This window comes from Hemitrygon akajei, chromosome 3 (genome assembly GCF_048418815.1).
Source record: "Hemitrygon akajei chromosome 3, sHemAka1.3, whole genome shotgun sequence".
Classification (NCBI taxonomy): domain Eukaryota; kingdom Metazoa; phylum Chordata; class Chondrichthyes; order Myliobatiformes; family Dasyatidae; genus Hemitrygon; species Hemitrygon akajei.
Window position 1 is genome coordinate 98,217,033 of NC_133126.1, and position 20,114 is coordinate 98,237,146.

The 20,114-nt window shown below is 40.6% G+C and overlaps 1 protein-coding gene across 6 annotated transcripts in view; it reads right to left on the bottom strand.

Moving 5' to 3' along the window:
- LOC140725242 (uncharacterized) overlaps nucleotides 1–20,114 on the bottom strand; it is a 373,081-nt gene that overhangs the window by 267,189 nt on the left and 85,778 nt on the right. For 5 of the 6 annotated variants that reach the window (XM_073040438.1, XM_073040435.1, XM_073040437.1 and 2 more), the window contains one exon: nucleotides 11,804–11,944. The exons of the other annotated variant lie outside the window; for it this stretch is intronic. In XM_073040438.1, the coding sequence (XP_072896539.1) occupies nucleotides 11,804–11,944 (141 nt within the window). The remainder of the gene's footprint in view (nucleotides 1–11,803; nucleotides 11,945–20,114) is intronic. 6 annotated transcript variants of the gene reach the window in all.

Sequence of the window (20,114 nt, forward strand, 5' to 3'; positions counted from 1 at the left end):
CTGCTTGTGTCAAACTGTGAATAGCCACAATCAGTTTGAGTACTGCATACAACTCGCCACATTACAGAATGATTGAACTGGAGAGAGTGTTGAAAGCCAAAGTTATTGTTGGAATTGGAAAACTATTTGGGAGGAGAGATTAGTTTCGAATAAAGGAAGCTCAGGGAAGAATTAAATGAAATACATATAATGATGAGGAGCCTAGATAAACTAAGTATGAAAGATTTATTTCCAATTGAAGAGTGTCAGAAACAAGGAAATTTTAAGTATTTCTTTGCTAGTGACATCCAGCAAATAACAAAGTGAGCATTTATTTTCCATTCTTAACTGCCATTAGAAGATGGGAAAACATCTTCTGGAATCACTACAGTTCTTCTAGGTCATGGAACAGAATGGCACAAAACAGACATTTCAGCTCATAATGTCTATGCCAAACACAATGCTGAATTAGATTAGATCCACATCACTCCATTCCCTACATATGCATTTGTCTAACAGTGCTTAAACGCCACTATTGTAGCTGCTTTGTCCTGCTGTTCAGCAGCACTCATCCAGATAGGTGGAGAGTCTACTCTTGACCTATGCTTTGCAGATGATGAAAAGTCCTTGGGACATCAGGTGGTGAGTCATTTACACCACCAAAGACCAGTCCTTGTTGCCACTATATTTATATGGTCACTACAACTGAATTTCGGGTAACACACTGGATATTAATTAAGAGGGAGTTCAGCAACTGCAATGCTACAAAAAATGTCAAATGTAGAGAATTAGATTCTCTGTTGGAGGTAATCACCGTGCCACATTTCCATTATGTGAGCGTTATTTGCTACTTATCAGCCCAAGTTGAATAGACCTAACTGCATACATTCTTCATTGGCTGAAAAGTAGTGAGTGGAATTGAATACTGTACATTCCTCGGCATAAACACCACAGTTCTAATATTGTGATTGATGAAAAAGGTAAAGATAAGTTCAGGACCTCTTGCAGTGATGTCCTATGGCTGTAACAACCGACTTCCCACAACCAAAATTATCTTCCTTTGTACAACACCAGCAATTCTATAAATCAGCGAGTTATTTTGTTTTTGTTGGTCTCCCCTCTTGCTGTGCGATACCTCTCTCCCCCTTTATTAGAGAGAGATGTTAAATTGATCAGGTGAACAATCAGTTCTTCTGTACTGTAGATCCTGGTCCCTCTTGCGGGCTTTGGTGTTAGACAATAAGACTATAAGATATAGGAGCAGAAGAAGGCCATTCAGCCCTTCAAGTCTGCTCTACCATTCAATCATGGGCTGATCCAATTCTTCCAATCATCCCCACTCCCCTGCCTTCTTCCCATACCCTTTGATGCCCTGGCTATTCAAGAACCTATCTACCTCTGCCTTAAATGACTTGGCCTATACAGGCGCTCATTTGCAATAAATTCCACAGACTTACCACCCTCTCACTAAAGTAATTTCTCCACATCTCTGTTCTAAATGGATGTTCTTCAATCCTGAAGTCGTGCCCTCTTGGCCTAGATTCCCCTACCATGGGAAATAACTGCCATATCTAATCTGTTCAGGCCTTTTAACATTTGGAATGTTTCTATGAGATCCCCCCTCATTCTCCTGAACACCAGGGAATACAGCCCAAGAGCTGCCAGATGTTCTTTCAATGGTAACCCTTTCATTCCTGAATCATTCTTGTGAATCTTCTCTGATGTCAGAATATCCTTTCAAAATAAGGAGCCCAAAACTGCACACAATACTCCAAGTGCGGTCTCATGAGTGCCTTAGAGAGCCTCAACATCACATCCCTGCTCTTATATTCTGTAGCTCCAGAAATGAATGCCAACATTGCATGTGTCTTCTTCACCACAGACTCAACCTGGAGGTTGACCTTCAGGAGATCCTGCACAAGGATTCCCAAATCCCTTTGCATCTCTGCATTTTAAATTCCCTCACCCATCTAAATAATAGTCTGCCTGTTTATTTCTTCCACCAAAGGTCATGACCATACACTTTCCAACATTGTATTTCATTTGCCACTTCTTTGCCCATTCCCCTAAACTATCCAAGTCTCTCTGCAGGCTCTGTTTCCTCAACACTATCCACTCCTCCACCTATCTTTGAATCATCAGCAAACTTAGCAACAAATCCATTAATCCCATAGTCCAAATCCTTGACATACATTGTAAAAAGCAGCGGTCCCGACGCTGACCTCTGTGGAACTCCACTTGTATCTGGCAGCCAGCCAGAATAGGATCCCTTTATTCCCACTGTCTGTTTTCTGCTGATCAGCCAATGTTCCACCTATGCTAATAACTTCCCTGTAATTCCATGGGTTCTTATCTTGCTAAGCAGCCTCAAGTGTGGTAGCTTGTTAAAGGCCTTCTGAAAATCTAAGTACACATCTACTGCATCTCCTTTGTCTACCCTGCTTGTAATTTTCTCAAAAAATTGCAGTAGGTTAGTCAGGCAGGATTTTCCTTTCAGAAACTATGCTGGCTTTGACCTATCTTGTCATGTGCCTCCAGGTACTCCCTAAGCTCATCCCTAACAATCAATTCCAACAACTTCCCAACCACTGATGTCAGGCTAACAGGTCTATGGTTTCCTTTCTGCTGCCTTCCAGCCTTCTTAAATAGCAGAGTAATATTTGCAATTTTCCAGTCATCTGGTACCATTCTAGAATCTAGTGACTCTTGAAAGATCATTGTTAATGCCTCTGCAATCTCTCCAGCTAATTCCTTCAGGACCCGAGGGTGCATTCCATCAGGTCCAGGAAATTTATCCACCCTCAGACCATTAAGTTTCCTGAGCACCTTCTTAGTCGTAACTTTCAATGCACATAGTTCACTTCCCTGACACTCTTGAATGTCAGATTGCAGATGTCTTTCACTGTGAAGACTGATGCGAAATACACATTCAGTTCCTCTGCCATCTCTGCGTCTCTCATTACAATATCCCCAGCGTCATTTTCTATTGTCCTATATCTACCCTTGACTCTCTTTTACCCTTTGTATACTTAAAAAAGCTTAGTATCTTCTTTGATATTAGTCATCAGTTCCTTTCATAGTTCATCTTTTTCTTCCTAATAACCTTCTTAGTTTCTTTCTGCAAATTTTTAAAAGCTTCCCAAAACTCTATCTTCCCACTAGCTTTGGCTTTCTTGTATGCCCTCTCTTTTGCTTTTACTTTGGCTCTGACATCACTTGTCAGCCACAGTAGTGGCTTTCTCCTATTCAAAAATTCTTCTTATTCGGAATATATCTGTCTTTCACATCCCTCATTTTTCACAGATACTCCAGCCATTGCTGCTCTGCTGTCCTTCCTGTTAGTACCCCTTTCCAGTCATCTTTGGCCAGTTCCTCTCTCATGCCATTGAAATTTCCTTTATTCCATTGAAATACCAACACATTGGATTTTAGTTTCTCCTTCTCAAATTTCAAAGTGAACTTGATCATATTGTGATCACTGTTCTCTAAGGGGTCCTTAATCTTAAACTCTCTTATCACCTTCAGATCATTGCACAACACACAATTCAGCACAGCTGATCCCCTAGTGGGCTCAACAACAAGCTGTTCTAAAAAGCCATCTCTTAGACATTCTACAAATTCTCTCGAAGTCCAGTACTGACCTGGTTTTCCCAATCCACTTTCATGTTAAAATTCCCGATTATCATGACTTTACCCTTCTGACATGTCTTTTCTAGCTCTTGCTGTAATTTGTAATCCACATCCCGGCTACTGTTTGGAGGCCTGTATACACTGCCATTAAGGTACCTTTACCCTTGCTATTTCTTAACACAACCCATAGAGACTCTACAACCTTCTGATCCTGTATCATCCCTTTCTAATGATTTAATCTTATTTCTTATACACAGGGCCACACAACCCCCTCTGTCTACTAACCTATCTTTCCAATACACCGTACATCCTTGGATGCTCAGCTCCCAATAGCAGCCATCCTTTAGCCAAGTTTCAGAGATGGCCACAACATCATATTTGCTAATCTGTAGCTGAATTTCAAGATTGTCCATTTTATTTCTTATGCTGTTTGCATTCAAATATAACACTTTCAGTCCAGTATTTATTGCTTTCTGTTTTTAACTGCACCATGCCTCTATTGACCTGTAAATCATCCCACTGTGATTATGCCTCATCTCCTGCCTGTCCTTTCTATCACCTCTGTTGCACGCTATCTTTGATTTATTTCTGTTTTCCCCTTGCTCAGCCCTATCACTCTGGTTCCCACCCCGCTGCCAAATTATTTTAAACCCACCCTAACAGCTCTATTAAACCTACCTGCTAAGATATTGGACTCCTTAGGGTTCAGGTGTAACCCGTCCTTTTTGTACAGATCATACCTCTCCCAGAAGAGGCCCCAATGATCCAGAAGAATAACAAGTGCTATTATTGCGCTCATTAGCATGTGGCACAGGCAGCAATTCTGAGATTACTACCCTGCAGGTCCTGCTTTTCAGCTTCTACTCAACTCCCTGAATTCTCTCTTCAGGACCTCCTCCCTTTTTCTACCGATGTCTTTGGTACAAATGTGGTGGGTGGCTTGGGGGTGGAAGATGCTGATTATTTTTTGCTGAAATGAGTAAGGAGGGGCAGGTTGATGCTTTCCTGCTGCCTGTGCATGGGAGGGAGGAGAAGGGGACTTTGGGGTTCTAACATTTTAACTGTCACTCTCATGTTTTGGGGCTTTAACTCTCATTCTTAGGGGTATTCTATTTTTATGGATGTCTGTGGAGAGCAAGAATTTCAGGGCATATATTGTATACATTCTCTGATATTAAATGGAACTATTCAACTAGAATTGAGATGCCCATTAACCTTAATTTCACTAGAGTTCCATGATGCTACATTTGGTCAAATAGAGGTTGACTACTGATTTTCCAGGAACCCTCGGTTCCTGAGCCTTGCTGGAATAATGTTTTTGCTTGATTAAAAGAGGTCACACAATAATGGCAAAAATGTAGAAGCTTAAAAAAGATTATTAATTAAACAAAAATTAAATGTAAATTTATTAATTACTGTGCTTACAAAGAATGTTGCTTCTTGGTTATGTTATGAGTGATGAACAGACCTGATGGAAATGGGGTGCAGAGTTAACCATTTCCCCCCCCCCCCCCCTTGAGAACTATGAACTATTGCTATTGCTATGCTTCTAATGAGAGAGATGAAGCACAGAGGCAGGAACATCTGCTACATCTAAATACAAAAATCTGTTGATTTATTGTATTTTGACTCTTCCTGGATTACTTACCTTTCACTACAAGGACTTTACTTTGCTCGTTAACATTCCTCAGGAGACAGCAGGAGTGGCCTGATTTGATGGACACGGTCATTCAGAGTTGATGGATAACTGAGACCCTGTTAGTAGGGATAAAAGACAGGTCTGGGGAGACACCCTTCAGACACACCAGTGGACACTGACTGAGTGTTGGGAACCCACAGAAAGGTGGAGGCTTCGGAGACCGAACCAGGAGATCGGTCAATAAAGCTCACAGTGTGACGGCAGGGCCGGTGGGGACTTGTGTGTGTGTCCACTCATGCCAGAGTGACAAGTCCACCACAGAAGAACGGTCTAGCTGAAGAACAGATGGGTCATGGCTGAATGACCACAACGATATGACGGAATAAGAAAGCAACTGAAGGTTTGCCTGCTGCAGCTGTTACATCTCGCTCGCTCTCTCTCTCTCCAACGATTACAACACAACAACCATAACTACCTCAGCACGCAGGAACTGAACTTTATACTCTTCTATGACAATTCATTTACCCCTAGACATCGATAGAGCTTGTTTATTATTGCTTATTATTATTCCTACACTTTCAAGTTTATTATTGCTAACCTGTTTTATATGTATATTTCCATTTTTGATACTGTACTGTGTAGTTTACTAATAAACATCTTTAGTTTTGGTACCACCAGACTCCAACGGATTCTTCTATCTTTGCTGGTCTGACACCCAGTTACAGGGTACGTAACAGTTATCTTTTTAAACATTTCATCCAGCCAAAGTTGTTTCATGTGTTGCCTCAAATAAAAATTCATTAGTTCTTGTTCTGTCACGAAGGTACTTTTCTCTAACTCTTTGATTAAATCTCCTAACAACTTAATTAACTTGTCAATAGTAAATCTTTTAGTTTCATCCATTTCATCATCATCACTGCTGTCTACATCACTTCCATTCAGCATTCAGAACACTGTTTATAATTTCCAAGTCCGTAAGGTGATGCACAACAGGTGCTTCGTTGTCAACAATCATCCGCTTACACAAATTTGCTTCATTAAGATTACTTGCTATATCTTTGAAAGCAGGCCCTGTAACATTTTTTATATACACAAGCAAATCATAAGCAATTACTTTAATCTTTGGTACACAAAATTCTGTTCAACTATTGTGCTTTTCTTCAGGTGCATTATCAAACATCAACGCAGGCCACAAGTTATGCCAGGCACTCTTTAGTGCTGAAAGTTCTACTTTCTCCCGCCTGAGCAATGAACCAAAGAATATCGTTCATATTAAATTCTTAATTAAATGTCTATACAGAATTGTCAGCATTTATCTCATCTAACAGACATTTCATGAAAAGTGAGTGATACTTGGCCTCAGTTTCATCCAAATTAAAAGAGGTGTTGCACCATCAGTTTCCAGAAAATTGGTGGTCAATCAGTACTGCCTTGATGCCAAGGACAGTCACTCTTACCTAATCTCTACAATTCAGCTCTTAAATCCATGTTTGGACTAAGCCTGTGATAAAATATGAATTTTGAGTAGTTCTGGTGAAACCTGTCTGTATGATTAGTGAGTCAGTTATTGGTGAAGAAATGCTGATGCTAAGGACTGACAACAGACTGACTGAATGGCAATTAGCCAGATTGGATTTGTTCTGCTTTTTTTTGTTTACAGGACAACAGCTTGACTAGAAGAAGCACGACGAGTTCTGGAGCACAAGTTTTCAGTACTATAACACAGCTGCTCTCTGTTCCATAACCTTTTTTTCCCCTCTTTCTAGTACTTTGTTGCTTTTTGAATGGGCCAGAGGATTGCAGGAAAGATGAACAAAAAGCCTTTCACCCAGGAGAACAAAGAGCATTTGGACCCTACTGCCTGAGACTGTGATACAGGTAGAAGCAATTATCATGTTTAATAATTTCTGTGTATTTTACAAGTCACAACCTACCGGACTATTACTGGAAAATGGGACTAGGTTATTCTTTTGGATTGGCACATACGGGTCTTTCTGTGTTGTAAATTGCTTTTAACTCCATTCACTTCTCTCCAAACTTATGCACCATACATACTCTTCCCAAACGACAAATTTAACTTGTGAATCGCAAACAATCATGGAAGAAAGGTCAATTGTAATGTCATAAGCCTCATGAACAATATGCAGGTCAGCCCTTCAGGAGTATTCACCTTTAGCCGCTCACACTAAGAACTGTACAGGCAAAATTTAGGCACTTTGCTTTATATAAATATAAAAACACAAGAAAACATTCAATATGAAATACTAAACTTGAGTGACTTCAGTCAGTAAGCAGCTGGAGCTGTGTGCATAAAAGCATAATGACAGTCCTATACAGCAAGGACACATCACGTCTTCGCCAACCACCTATCACCTACTCATTTACACATCTTACGTTAATCCACATTTCTATTTTCCCCACGTTCCCATCAACTCCCCCCAGATTCCACCACTCATCTACACACTAGGGGTAACTGGCAGCGGCCAATTAACCAGCCTGCATTTGGATGGGGGAGGAAACCACAACACCTGGAGCAAACTCAAGTGGTTACAGGAAGAACATGCAAACTTCACACAGGTAGTATCATTTGACAGCAACATTATTATAAATTACATGTTTATTGATGAAGGCAGATGACAATTTTGGCATCATTCACTAAAGTATAAAGAATAAAGAATTTCATATCAAACAATTATTGATCAACTAAATAGGTGTCAAATTACTTCTCCGTGGTGGTGAGTTAGTAATGATGGGACATAAATTTAAGGTGATCTGGAAGCATGAAAAGTCTCTATACTGTGGTTAATAATAGAAGCTTCCGTCACGAAACTTACAAGAAATTAATTTGACTAAAAGACTGCTGTGGAGTACAAATTTAACTCATAATTTGTTCTGTCCTACTGCATGTTCCATTCCCCACTTCCAACCTCCAAACCTAGAGATTATTCATCTTCCCATACAATAATTTAATCACACATCCTCCATTAAGCATTCATTTCTTGAATATTATCTTGAATGTGGAGGTTCCATTGGTTGGTGAGTACAAAACGAACTCTACTGTATTCCTGTTATGCCTTGGGGGGGGGGGGAGGAGGGTGAAGATAGTGTGAGAGTAGACATGAAGGAAGTAAGAGATCTGAGTGAGGGCTGCATCAATAGCAGCTGATGGAGCCCCATTTTGTGAAAGAAAAAAGGACATCACGAATGTCCTGGAATAGAAAATCTAATAAGATAAGGGTGGCAGAGGAGAAACAGATGGAAATAGCATTCTTACAAGTGACAGGGTGGGAAAAGGTGTAAAGGTAACTGTGGGGGCTCAGCAGGTATGTAGGCATCCTTGTGCTGGAGGAATTCAGCAGGTTAGGCAGCATTTATGGAGGGAAATGGACATGTCTAGATGTAAGAGGGTTGAAACTGGCACTGTATGACCTGAGAACACCTAACACATTTAATTCTAATTTTAACCACCGGGTTAAAATTAAAGTTTATGGAAAGGCAAGGAGTGAGAAATCTAATGCCTAGGAAACATGGAAATTTGATGTTGAATCCCTTTGAATTAAATTTCTTTTCTGGCTGTCAGTTGTGTTGAGAAGTTGAGAGGTGGACTCAGCTAGGCCATTGGAGAGCAGGGAGTGGTTGACACAATAGAAGGAGAAAAGGAGGTGAAGAAAATGCAAGGCATGAATTCAGCTCGGGAGCGGGGAGAGGGGAGGGGGAGAGGGACTAATACTCAAAGTGCAAATGCAAAGAGTACATGAGGTAGAGGAGAAAACTCCATGAACACTGAGGTGGAAGGAAGAATACAATAACTTGCATGGGGAACAGACATGGCTCTGATTGACCAGGATTGCGTATAGAAGTGTGATGTGCTGATGTAGATGGAGAGGAGGAGAGGATATTGTGTCTGGGCAAGGTATGCACAGAGATTCTTGATTGGTCAGTGCATGAAGGGATACAGGGAGAAGGCATGAGATTGGGGCTGAGAGGAAAAATTGGATCAGCCAAATGGCCTAATTCTGCTCCTATACCTTATGGAAATAAGGATGTAATAGGGGAATTATGTGGTCTGCAGCCCCATCGACTCTCCAAACACACCTCCCTTAAACTTTAATTAGTGTTAATTATTATTTCTTTTGTATTTTTTTACATTCTATTTCCTCCTTGAGCCCAACCTGCCAGGAAGTTTAACCCTTCTTGTATCCCCTGTTATTACAAATTATTTTGTATTGAATATTTTGGTACATCAAATCTTAAATGGATGGTTTGCATGTGAATTTACTTAGGATTCAAACACAGAGTCCACAGAACTGAGACAAAACAATCATGAGGTCATGGACTCTATCCAGATTACAGAAGAGGTTGTGCTTGCTGGCAAATGACAGTGGGCAAGTCCCCAGGGCCTGGAAAGGTGTCACCTCAGACCCTGTGGGAGGTCAGTGCAGAAATTGCAAGGCTGTGGGAGAAGTATTTAAAATGTCCTTAGCTATGAGTGAGGTGCCGGAGGATTGGAGGATAGCTAATGCTGTTCCAGTGTTCAAGAAAGGCTCTAAGAATAAGCTGGTGAACCTCATGTTGGGGTGGTTAAATTATTGGAAGCTATTCTAAGGGACAGGATATATAAGTATTTGGATGGACAGGGCCAGATTAGGAATAGTCAACATGGCTTTGTGCACAAAAGTTTGTGAACTAATCTTGTGAAGTTTTCTTTTGAGGTAATTATCAGGAAAGACCAGCATGGGATGCTGGTCCATAAGGCAGGCTGGACGTTCAGTTGCTTGGTATTCAGGATGAATAGTAAATTGGAATTAACATTGTCTTTGCGGGAGAAGCCAGAGTGTGGTAATAGATGGTTGCTTTTCTGACTGGAGGCCTTTGACTAATGGTATGCCTCTGGGATTGGTGCTGGGTCCGTTATTTGTCACCTATATCAACAAACTGGAGGATAAAGCAGTGAACTGGATCAGCAAATTTAAAGATGTCAGCAAGATTGGGGGCACAGTAGACATTGAAGAATGCTATCGAAGATTTCAATAGGATCTGGACCAGCTGGAAAAATGGGAGGAAAAATGGCAGATGGAATTTAAGCAACACACACAAAATGCTGGTGGAATGCAGCAGGCCAGGCAGCATCTATAGGAAGAAGCACGGTCGACGTTTCGGGCCGAGACGCTTCGTCACGACTAACTGAAAAGAAAGATAGTAAGAGATTCGTAAGTAGGAGGGGGAGGGGGAAATGAAAATTGATAGGAGAAGACCGGAGGTGGTGGGGTAAAGCTGAGAGCTGGAAAGGTGATTGGCAAAAGGGATACAGAGCTGGAGAAGAGAAAGGATCATGGGACAGGAGGCCTAGGGAGAAAGAAAGGGAGACAGGAGCACCAGAGGGAGATGCAGAACGGGCAGAGCGATGGGCAGAGAGAGAGAAAAAAAAGAGGGGGGGAAAAAAACTAAATATATCAGGGATGGGGTAAGAAGGGGAGGAGGGGCATTAATGGAAGTTAGAGAAGTCAATGTTCATGCCATCAAGTTGGAGGCTACCCAGCCGGTATATAAAGTGTTGTTCCTCCAACCTGAGTGTGGCTTCATCTTGACAGCAGAGGAGGCCATGGATAGACATATCAGAATGCGAATGGGATGTGCAATTAAAATGTGTGGCCACTGGAATTTAAAGCACTGGAATTTAAAGATGGAATTTAAAGCAGACAAGTGTGAGGTGTTGTACTTGGGAGGACAAACCAGTGTAGGACTTTCACAGTGAATGGTGGGACACTGAGGAATGCTGTAGAACAAAAGGATTTGGAAATACAGGTCCATAATTTCTTGAAAGTGGCATCATAGGTAGATAGGGTCATAAAGAAAGCTTTTGGTACATTGGCCTTCATAAATCAGAGTTTTGAGTACAAGAGGTGAGACGTTATATAAAAGACATTGGTGAGACCAAATTTGGAGTATCGTGTGTAGTTCTACCTACAGGTCGCCTACCTACAGGAAAGCTATCAATAAGACTGAAGGAACACAGAAATTTTACAAAGATGTTGCCAGAGCTTGAGAACCTTAACTATAGGAAAGGTTGAATAGGTTAGGAGTGTAGGAGAATGGGGGAAGACTTAATAAGGGTATACAAACTTGTAGCAGATAGGGTAAATGCAAGCAGTCTGTTTCTACTAAGGTTGAGTGAGACTAGCACAAGAGGTTATACATTAAGAGTGAGAGGTGAAAATTTAAGGGGAGCCTGAGGGAGAACTTTTTCCACTCAGAAGGTGATGCGAGTATCAAACGAGCTGTCACTGGAAATGATAGATGCAGGTTCAATTGTAACATTCAAAATAAGTTTAGATAAGTACATAGATGGGAGGGCATGGAGGGCTATGTTCCAAGTCGATCAAACTAGGCAGAGTAACAGTTTCGCATGAAGTAATGTGCTGAAAGGCACACTTCTGTGCTGTAGTGTTCTATGAATCCAAACAAACACCAAAGAATCTGCTGTGAATTGGCAATACTTTTAAGAATTTCCATGTACAGAACCCACCAATAAAATGTTGACTTTTAGAAACCTACCTTTGCCTTGCTTTCCTCCACAACATATCTGCGAAGCCGTTGTCCTCTTCCTATGGAGAACCTCAGACCTGCATCTGCTTCACAACCTTTAAGGTCACTTGCTCCTCCAAACATCCGTTTCTCACTTACCACCCTCTTTTCCTGCAAGTTCCAATTGATTCAAATCAATCAAATCATATACTGTAGCTTGGAATAAAAGACAATGTTGTGTTATAATATTACTTTTCATCTAAATGCAATCAAAGGGTAATCTTTCAATAGATTCAGCAGCAACGTATGCACATATAAAAAAAGAATACAGGAAAAATGAGGGGGAGAATGAAACTGGATGAGAAAACGAGTACTTGATGGTCAGCACAAACACGAGAAAACCTGCAGATGCTGGAAATCCAAGCAATACACACAAAAAGCTGGAGGAACTCAGCTGGAGTTTTTTGTGTGTCACTTAATAACCAACATGGTCTAAGTGGAGCAAAGGACCTGTTTCTTGGTTGTATAACCATTATTATAATTGAATTGAAGTCATTGCCCTTATACTGTACATTTTTGCTAAGTATCATGAAAACTCATACTTTAAATTTCCCATCTTCTTTCCATAAATAACCTTCAGAACCCATTGCGATACATCATTGTGGGGGTGGCACAGTAACATAGTGGTTTGCACAACACTCAACAGTACCAGTGATCCAGTTTCAATTCCTCCGCTGCCTCGTAAGGAATTTGTACACTCTCCCCGTGAATGTGTGGGTTTCCTCCAAGTGTTCCAGTTTCATCCCACAGTCCAAAGATGTAGCAGTTGGTCGGTTAAGTGGTCATTGTAAACTGTCCCGTGATTAGGCTAGGATTAAATCAAGGAACTTCAGGGCAGCACAGCTTGAAGGGCTGGAAGGGCCTATTCTGCGTGGTATCTCAATAAAATAAATACCTATCTGAGTCTAGTGCAAACATGCTTGGAAATAGCTTAATTTCCTATCTCTATACTAGTATTTTCTGAGCTTCCAGCTTGACAGCAAAATCAAATGTTTTTAGATTACCCTAGGTTTAATTCAACTTCCACTTTATTACGCCACACTGCCTCTGTCTGGTTGTTATTTAATCAGCCATTGATTCAGCTAATTTTTGGCATAAGCAAATCTCCTTAGTTTATTAAGATACAAATACAATTTGGTCATGTGGTTGACAGCCTAGGTGAGAGCTTCAGGCTGCAGGAAGTCAAGAAAATTGGACACAAAGAGGCAAATGGAATTTTATCCAGGCAATTGCAAGTTAAGGTATTTGGAAGAATAATAATGTCAAAGTTAGCTGTGAGTGTGAGCCGTAAGGAGGATGCAGTAAAGTTCCAGTATGATTGTCAGAGTAGGCAAATGCATAGGTATCTCTGAGATCATCCACTTTTGTTGATGTAAACAAGGAGTTGGCAAAATGAGAATAAGACAGGTACAATGAGACAAAATAGAAATGCTGGAAGTTAGCCAGTCAAGTAGCATCTACGGGAAGAAAAAGTCAATGTTTCAGATCAGGCCCTTTCTCAGAACTGGGGTTTAAAAGAATTAAAACAATCTGCTTTAGTTTCTCTAATATAAAGAAGACCACAATATGAACACAAAATGCAGTAGACTAGATTGGAAAAGCAAGTAAATCACTGGTTCGTGTGATAGAGAGAACCTTTACAAATGAACAAAGGCTGGCAGGGAGTGAGAAAACAAAAGGGGTGGTACAGTAGTGTAGTGTTTATCACAATGCTTTACAGTACCAATGACCTGGGTTCAATTCCAGCCACTAACTGTAAGGAGTTTGTACATTCTTTCCTTGACCTACCACCACTGTCCAAAGGTGTAACGGTTGGCAGGTTAACTAATCATTATAAAATTGTCCTGTGATCATGCTCGGATTAAATCAGGAGACTGCTGGGCAGTGTGGCTTGAAGGGCCTCCTTTATGCTGTATCTAAATAACTAATGAATGATTGTATGGACCCCAGATGGTGCAAAGGGAAAAGTGTTGCATTTCCTCTGGTTGCATGGAATGCTACTAGAGGATAGTTAGTTATGAATGGCAATAGAAGACTGGATCGGAGAATCACTAAGAGAACAGATCCTTTAAAAACTGCAGTAATGGGAACGAAAGAAGATGTGACTGGTGATGGGTGAGTGTAGATGCTGGTAGGAACTGTAGAGGATAATCTCTTGAATGCAAAGTCTGCTGGGATAAGTATCAGGGAAACTCTCATCTTTGTACTTTGTAGGGGAGAAGGCATGAGAGCAGATGTACGGGAAAATAAAGATAATGTGGTTGAGAGCTCTATGTGCCATTGCAAATGGATAGCCAGGTTTCAGGAACAAGGGGAATATTTCAGAAGGCTCCATCATTGGGCCAAATGCAATGGAGAGAAAGAAACTGAGAAAAAGGAACAATGAACTTACAGGTGGTAAGGTAAGAAGAACTATAGTCAAATTAACTGTGGTAGTCTGTGATTTTCTAGATGTTAGTGTCTAGTCTATCTCAAGACAGAATAGAAAGCAGTGTTGAAATTGATAGTCAAAGTAATGATTTTTTTTATATTTCTGTAAGGATGCCTTCTTGAGATACCACCTCTTTAAGATGGCCTCAGTTGTGGGGTGAGTTGGGATGGAGCTAGCTGAGTCTGCAGCAACTTGTGATCATATGCATTGCAGCCTCCATACCAGGCTGTGATGCAACTAATTGGAATGATCTCCACTGTAAATCTGCAAGAGCATTTAGTGACATACCAAATCTCCTCAAATTCCTAATGAAGTAACTGCCCATTGAAAGAGACCCAGCAATGGTAATTCCAATCTGTTGTTGGAGACAAGAGCTTGTGGTGGAAACTTCTTTCCACTTACCAGCTTATGTCTGGATGTCATCAAGTCTCAATGCATGCAGGCCTGGCCAACCCCACTTGCTAAGAATTTGTCAATGGAAATGAACATTGTACAATCATTGGTGAACCTCCGAAGTTCATAAGCATTTTACTTTATCTGGTTTACAGGTCCAACTATTAGACATAGTATCACCCAGCTGATGCCCATTGATTCCAGTTTTACACGATTTCTTAAGCTTTCTATAGGTCAAATGTTGCCTTGATCTCAAGGGTAATCTCCCATTTCATGCTGGAATTTAGCACTTTTGCCCTTCTGTGGGCCAAGGCTGCAAAGACATCAGAAGTTAACTACCATGCAACCCAAACAGGCAACTGTGTGCATCTTAGAAACATAGAAAACCTACAGCACCATACAGGCCCTTCGGCCCACAAAGTTGTGCTGAACATGTTCCTACCTTAGAAATTATTAGACTTCCCCATAGCCCTCTATTTTTGTAAGTGCCATGTACCTATCCAAAAGTCTCTTACAAGACTCTATCGTATCCACCTCCACCAACATTGCCGGCAAGCCTATTCCACACACTCACCACTCTGAGTAAAAAAGTTACCCCTGATATCACCTCTGTACCTACTTGCCAGCATCTTAAACCTGTGTCTTCTTGTGGCAACCATTTCAGTCCTGAGAAAAAGCCTCTGACTATCCACACAATCAATGCCTCTCATCATCTTATACACCTCTATCAGGTCACCGCTCATCCTCCGTTGCTCCAAGGAGAAAAGGCCGAGTTCACTCAACCTCTTTCAATAAGGTATGCTCCCCAATCCAGGTAACATCCTTGTAAATCTCCTCTGCACCCTTTCTATGGCTTGGGTGCACAATCTTATTGTGAATAAATGCTGAATAGGTGCCACCTGACTGCAGAGTTAACAACACCTTCCCTCAATTTGATGGCTGGGTAGAGACTGATTTTGTGGTAGGTGGATGGCATTTGTCAGGCAGACATCAGTGTTGCTCTGACAGCTTGGCTATATGCCCATTTTATTCTGGAATACAGGCCTTCAGCACTACAGCAGAATGTTGTCTGGCCCATTGCCTTTCACATATCCATTACTCTCAGCTGTTTCTTTCATCAAAAGAAATGAAACAGGTTGAAGTTTGATCTCTGTGATGGAGATGTCTTCAAAAGGAAGCCAGAGAGACCATGCACTTAAGCATTTCTGTCTGAATGTAGTAGCAGAAGCTTTTGCTTTGGGCTTTGCTCAATCACTCACATGCTGGGACCCATCTTGTTGAGGATGGTGATAGCTTTAGGCCTGCCTCCTCTCATTAGCTACCTCTTTGCCCATCACGATTCATGATTAGATGTGACAGGACTGCAGAGCTTTGATCCAATCACTGATTGAGAAACATGAGAAAAATCTGCAGACGCTGCAAATTGAAAGCAACACACACAAAATGTTGAAGTAACTTAGCAGGCCAGGCAGCATCTATAGAAAGGAATAAATAGGCGATATTTTAGGCCAAGACCCTTAATCAGCACATTCCTGATGAAAGGTGTTGGGACAAAATGTCAACTGTTTACTCTTTTCCATAGATGCTGTCTGTCCTGCTGAGTTTCTCCAGCATTTTGTGACTGATTGTGGAACCTCACTGCCATGTCTGTATGATTAAGTATTTGCTGCATTCCACCATGCATTTTAATGCACACTTTCACCAGGTTTTACCACTGTTAAACATATACAAACATTCTGGTAAGGTGATTCCGGTAAGATGGCAGCCTGCTCGATCGCAGCAGCTTCTATGGAGTCAACCAAAGATGTTATTGTCTATTTTATATATTGTTTTTACACTCTGCTGGATATAAAGAACTTAAAGTACTGCAGGTTTACCCCAACGAGTTTCGTGGTGGTGGTGAAGCTGAACTTGGTGTGGTTTGTGCTGCTGCCTGCATCAGAGAGGCAGAGGAATTGGTGCGATGGAGGTATGCAGTCTAACAACGAGCAATCATCTTAGTCACTTTTCTTGCGATCTCAAGACCCTGTTGGACACTATTGGTGTGGATGCCGCAAGTCTGATTCACTGACTTATTGGCAAACAACAGGGGTGGTTGGTGAGAGAGCTGTGTGGCCTCAGTTGAGGCAAGGACTAGACTTCAAGCCATGGTGTCACCTGTTTACAGCCACCCAGGAGAAAGGAGTTGCAATTGGTGTGCTCCACCGGAGTGCCGGGGGCAGTGTGGCACGGTATCCAAGCTGAGTCATTGCTGATCTCCGTGTACACCTGGCAGAAGACAAACCATATTGTGTTCAACTGCAGACTGCTGCAACATTCATGGACTCAGAGGGTTGTACTACTTTTTTTTGTGTGACTATATTTTACAGACATCTTATACAGTTGAAGTCAGAAGTTTACATACACTTAGGTTGAAATCATTAAAACTCATTGTTTAACCACTCCACAGATTTCATATTAGCAAACTATAGTTTTGGCAAGACGTTGAGGACATCTACTTTGTGCATGACACAAGTAATTTTTCCAACAACTGTTTACAGACAAATTATTTCACTTTTAGTTGACTATATCACAATTCCAGTGGGTCAGAAATTTACAAACAAAATCAAAAGATATCAGCCAAGACCTCAGAAAAAAAAAATTGTGGACCTCCACAAGTCTGGTTCATCCTTGGGAGCAATTTTCAAATGCCCGAAGGTGCCACGTTAATCTGTACAAACAATAGTACGTAAGTATAAACACCATGGGACCACGCAGCCATCATACCGCTCAGGAAGGTGGCACATTCTGTCTCCTAGAGATGAACATACTTTGGTGCGAAAAGTGCAAATCAATCCCAGAACAGCAGCAAAGGACCTTGTGAAAATGCTGGAGAAAACAGGTGGACAAGCATCTATATCCACAGTAAAACGAGTCCTATATCGACATAACCTGAAAGGCTGCTCAGCAAGGAAGAAGCCACTGCTCCAAAACCACCATAAAAAAGCCAGAGTACAATTTGCAAATGCACGTGGGGACAAAGATCTTACTTTTTGGAGAAATATCCTCTGGTCTGATGAAACAAAAATTAAACTGTTTGGCCATAATGACTATCATTGTGTTTGGAGGAAAAAGGGTGAGGTTTGCAAGCCCAAGAATACCATCCCAACCGTGAAGCATGGGGGTAGCAGCATCATGTTGTGGGGGTGCTTTGCTACAGGAGGGACTGGTGCACTTCACAAAATAGATGGCATAATGAGGAAGGAAAATTACGTGGATATATCTCAAGACATCAGCCAGGAAGTTAAAGCTCAGTCGCAAATGGGTCTTCCAAATGGACAATGACCCCAAGCATACCTCCAAAGTTGTGGCAAAATTGCTTAAGGAAAACAAAGTCAAGGTATTGGAGTGCCCATCACATAGCCCTGACCTCAATTCAACAGAAAATTTGTGAGCAGAACTGAAAAAGCGTGTGCGAGCAAGGAGGCCTACAAACCTGACTCAGTTACACCAGTTCTGACAAAATTCAGACAAAATTCCAGCAACTTATTGTGAGAAGCCTGTGGAAGGCTACCCAAAACATTTGAATTAAACAATTTAAAAGCAATGCTACCAAACACTAACAAAGTGTATGTAAACAACTTAACCCACTGGGAATGTGATGAAAGAAATAAAAACTGAAATAAATCATTCTCTCTAGTATTATTCTGACATTTCACATTCTTAAAATAAAGTAGTGATCCTATCTGACCTAAGACAGGGAATGTTTTCTAGGATTAAGTGTCAGGAATTGTGAAAAACTGAGTTTAAATGTATTTGGCTAAGGTATATGTAAACTTCTGACTTCAACTGTATGTGCCTTCAGCTGTGCTTAACTGTTGGTACTGTTTTTTGCAACTTAACTCTGGAGTAACACTGTTCAATTTAGCTGTATTCATGTATGGCTGAATGACAATTAAACTTGAACATTAAAATTGGAGCAGGCCAATGAGACCGCTGAACTTCTTCCACTATAAGATCACTGCTGATCTGCACGTAACCTACTCTCTGCATTCAACATGTTATAACCCTTTCTCCCCTTGTTCATCAAAACACTGCTTTAAAAATATTCAGCCACTGCTTCCACCAACCATCCTTTGAGAAAGAGACCTAAAGGCTAGTGACCCTCCAACGATATTTTTTTCCTAATTTGCTTAAAAGATCAATACCCTATTTCTAAACAGCAAACTGCATTTCTTGATTTTTCCACAAGAGCAAACTTTTTCCCTCTCGTATCTAACCTCCAAAACTACTCCAGAATTCAAAATGTTTAAGCCCAGCTTTCCAACCTTCCCTTAAGCAACAACTAGCCAATTCTGTCTCACAACTGCTTCTAACACATTACTGTAATATCCTTCATTAAAAATGGAGACCCATACTGTACACAGTACTCCAGAGGTCTCAAATATTCCTGAAAGAAGCATAACCTTCTTACTTTTGTATTTAATTGGCTTACAGTAATAATCAACAGCACTTGTTGACTCTATTACCGGTTACACCTGCACAAATCATGTACCAAAGCATCCAGATGCTTCTGTATCTTAGAGCTCTATACTGTACTTTTAAATATGTTTTCTCCCCCCATTTAATTGATAAGGTGGACAATTTAATTTACCTCCATTATACTTCACTTGACCAGATCACTGTCAATCACTTAATGTACCTATAACAATTTAAATTTCTTTATGCCCTTTTCATGATTTACTTATTTGTGTCACTCTCTCTAACCTGCAAGTCATATACCGAACCACTGGGATTTCTGAACAATTGGATAGCAGATAACCAGTGTTTTACTCTACCTTGATTTTTTCCCCCAAATGCCTTGCTTTAATAACTGCTTTCAATATTTTCCCCTGGATTCAATAAAGCTTTCTCTTCAGTTTGCAAGTTCTCTTTCAATATTTTTATTAGTTTCTGCATAAAGGAATACAGAGTACAAGAAGATATAAGTCAAAAGAAAAAAAGTAGTACCAAATACATTGTATTAAGAATACAGTTACAATCACAAAACCCTGTATTCATAAAAATTAAATTTAAATCAAAATATTGAAATATAATAATCGTTAAAACAGAAAAAAATCTAAACCCACTACCAAAGTCAGAGCTGTTAGGAAAAGTGAGATAAAAGGGAACAAAACCCCTATCATATAATAAAATATATTAGCCACCATCTGTACTTTTACAACAAATCAAAGATTTTGAAAATAACTCAAAAATGGTCCAAAACTGTGAATTAATGAAGCTTCTCCATTATTACATCTATCACAGAAAGGAGATATATCTGAATAAAAACAAGATAACTTATCTTTAGACATGTAAGCCCTATGAACCACTTTAAATTGTAAAAGAAAATGACAGGCACATAATGATGAAGTGTTAACCAATTTAAAAATTTCATTCCAAGTTTCCTCAGAAAATTAAGTCTGTAAATCTTGTTCC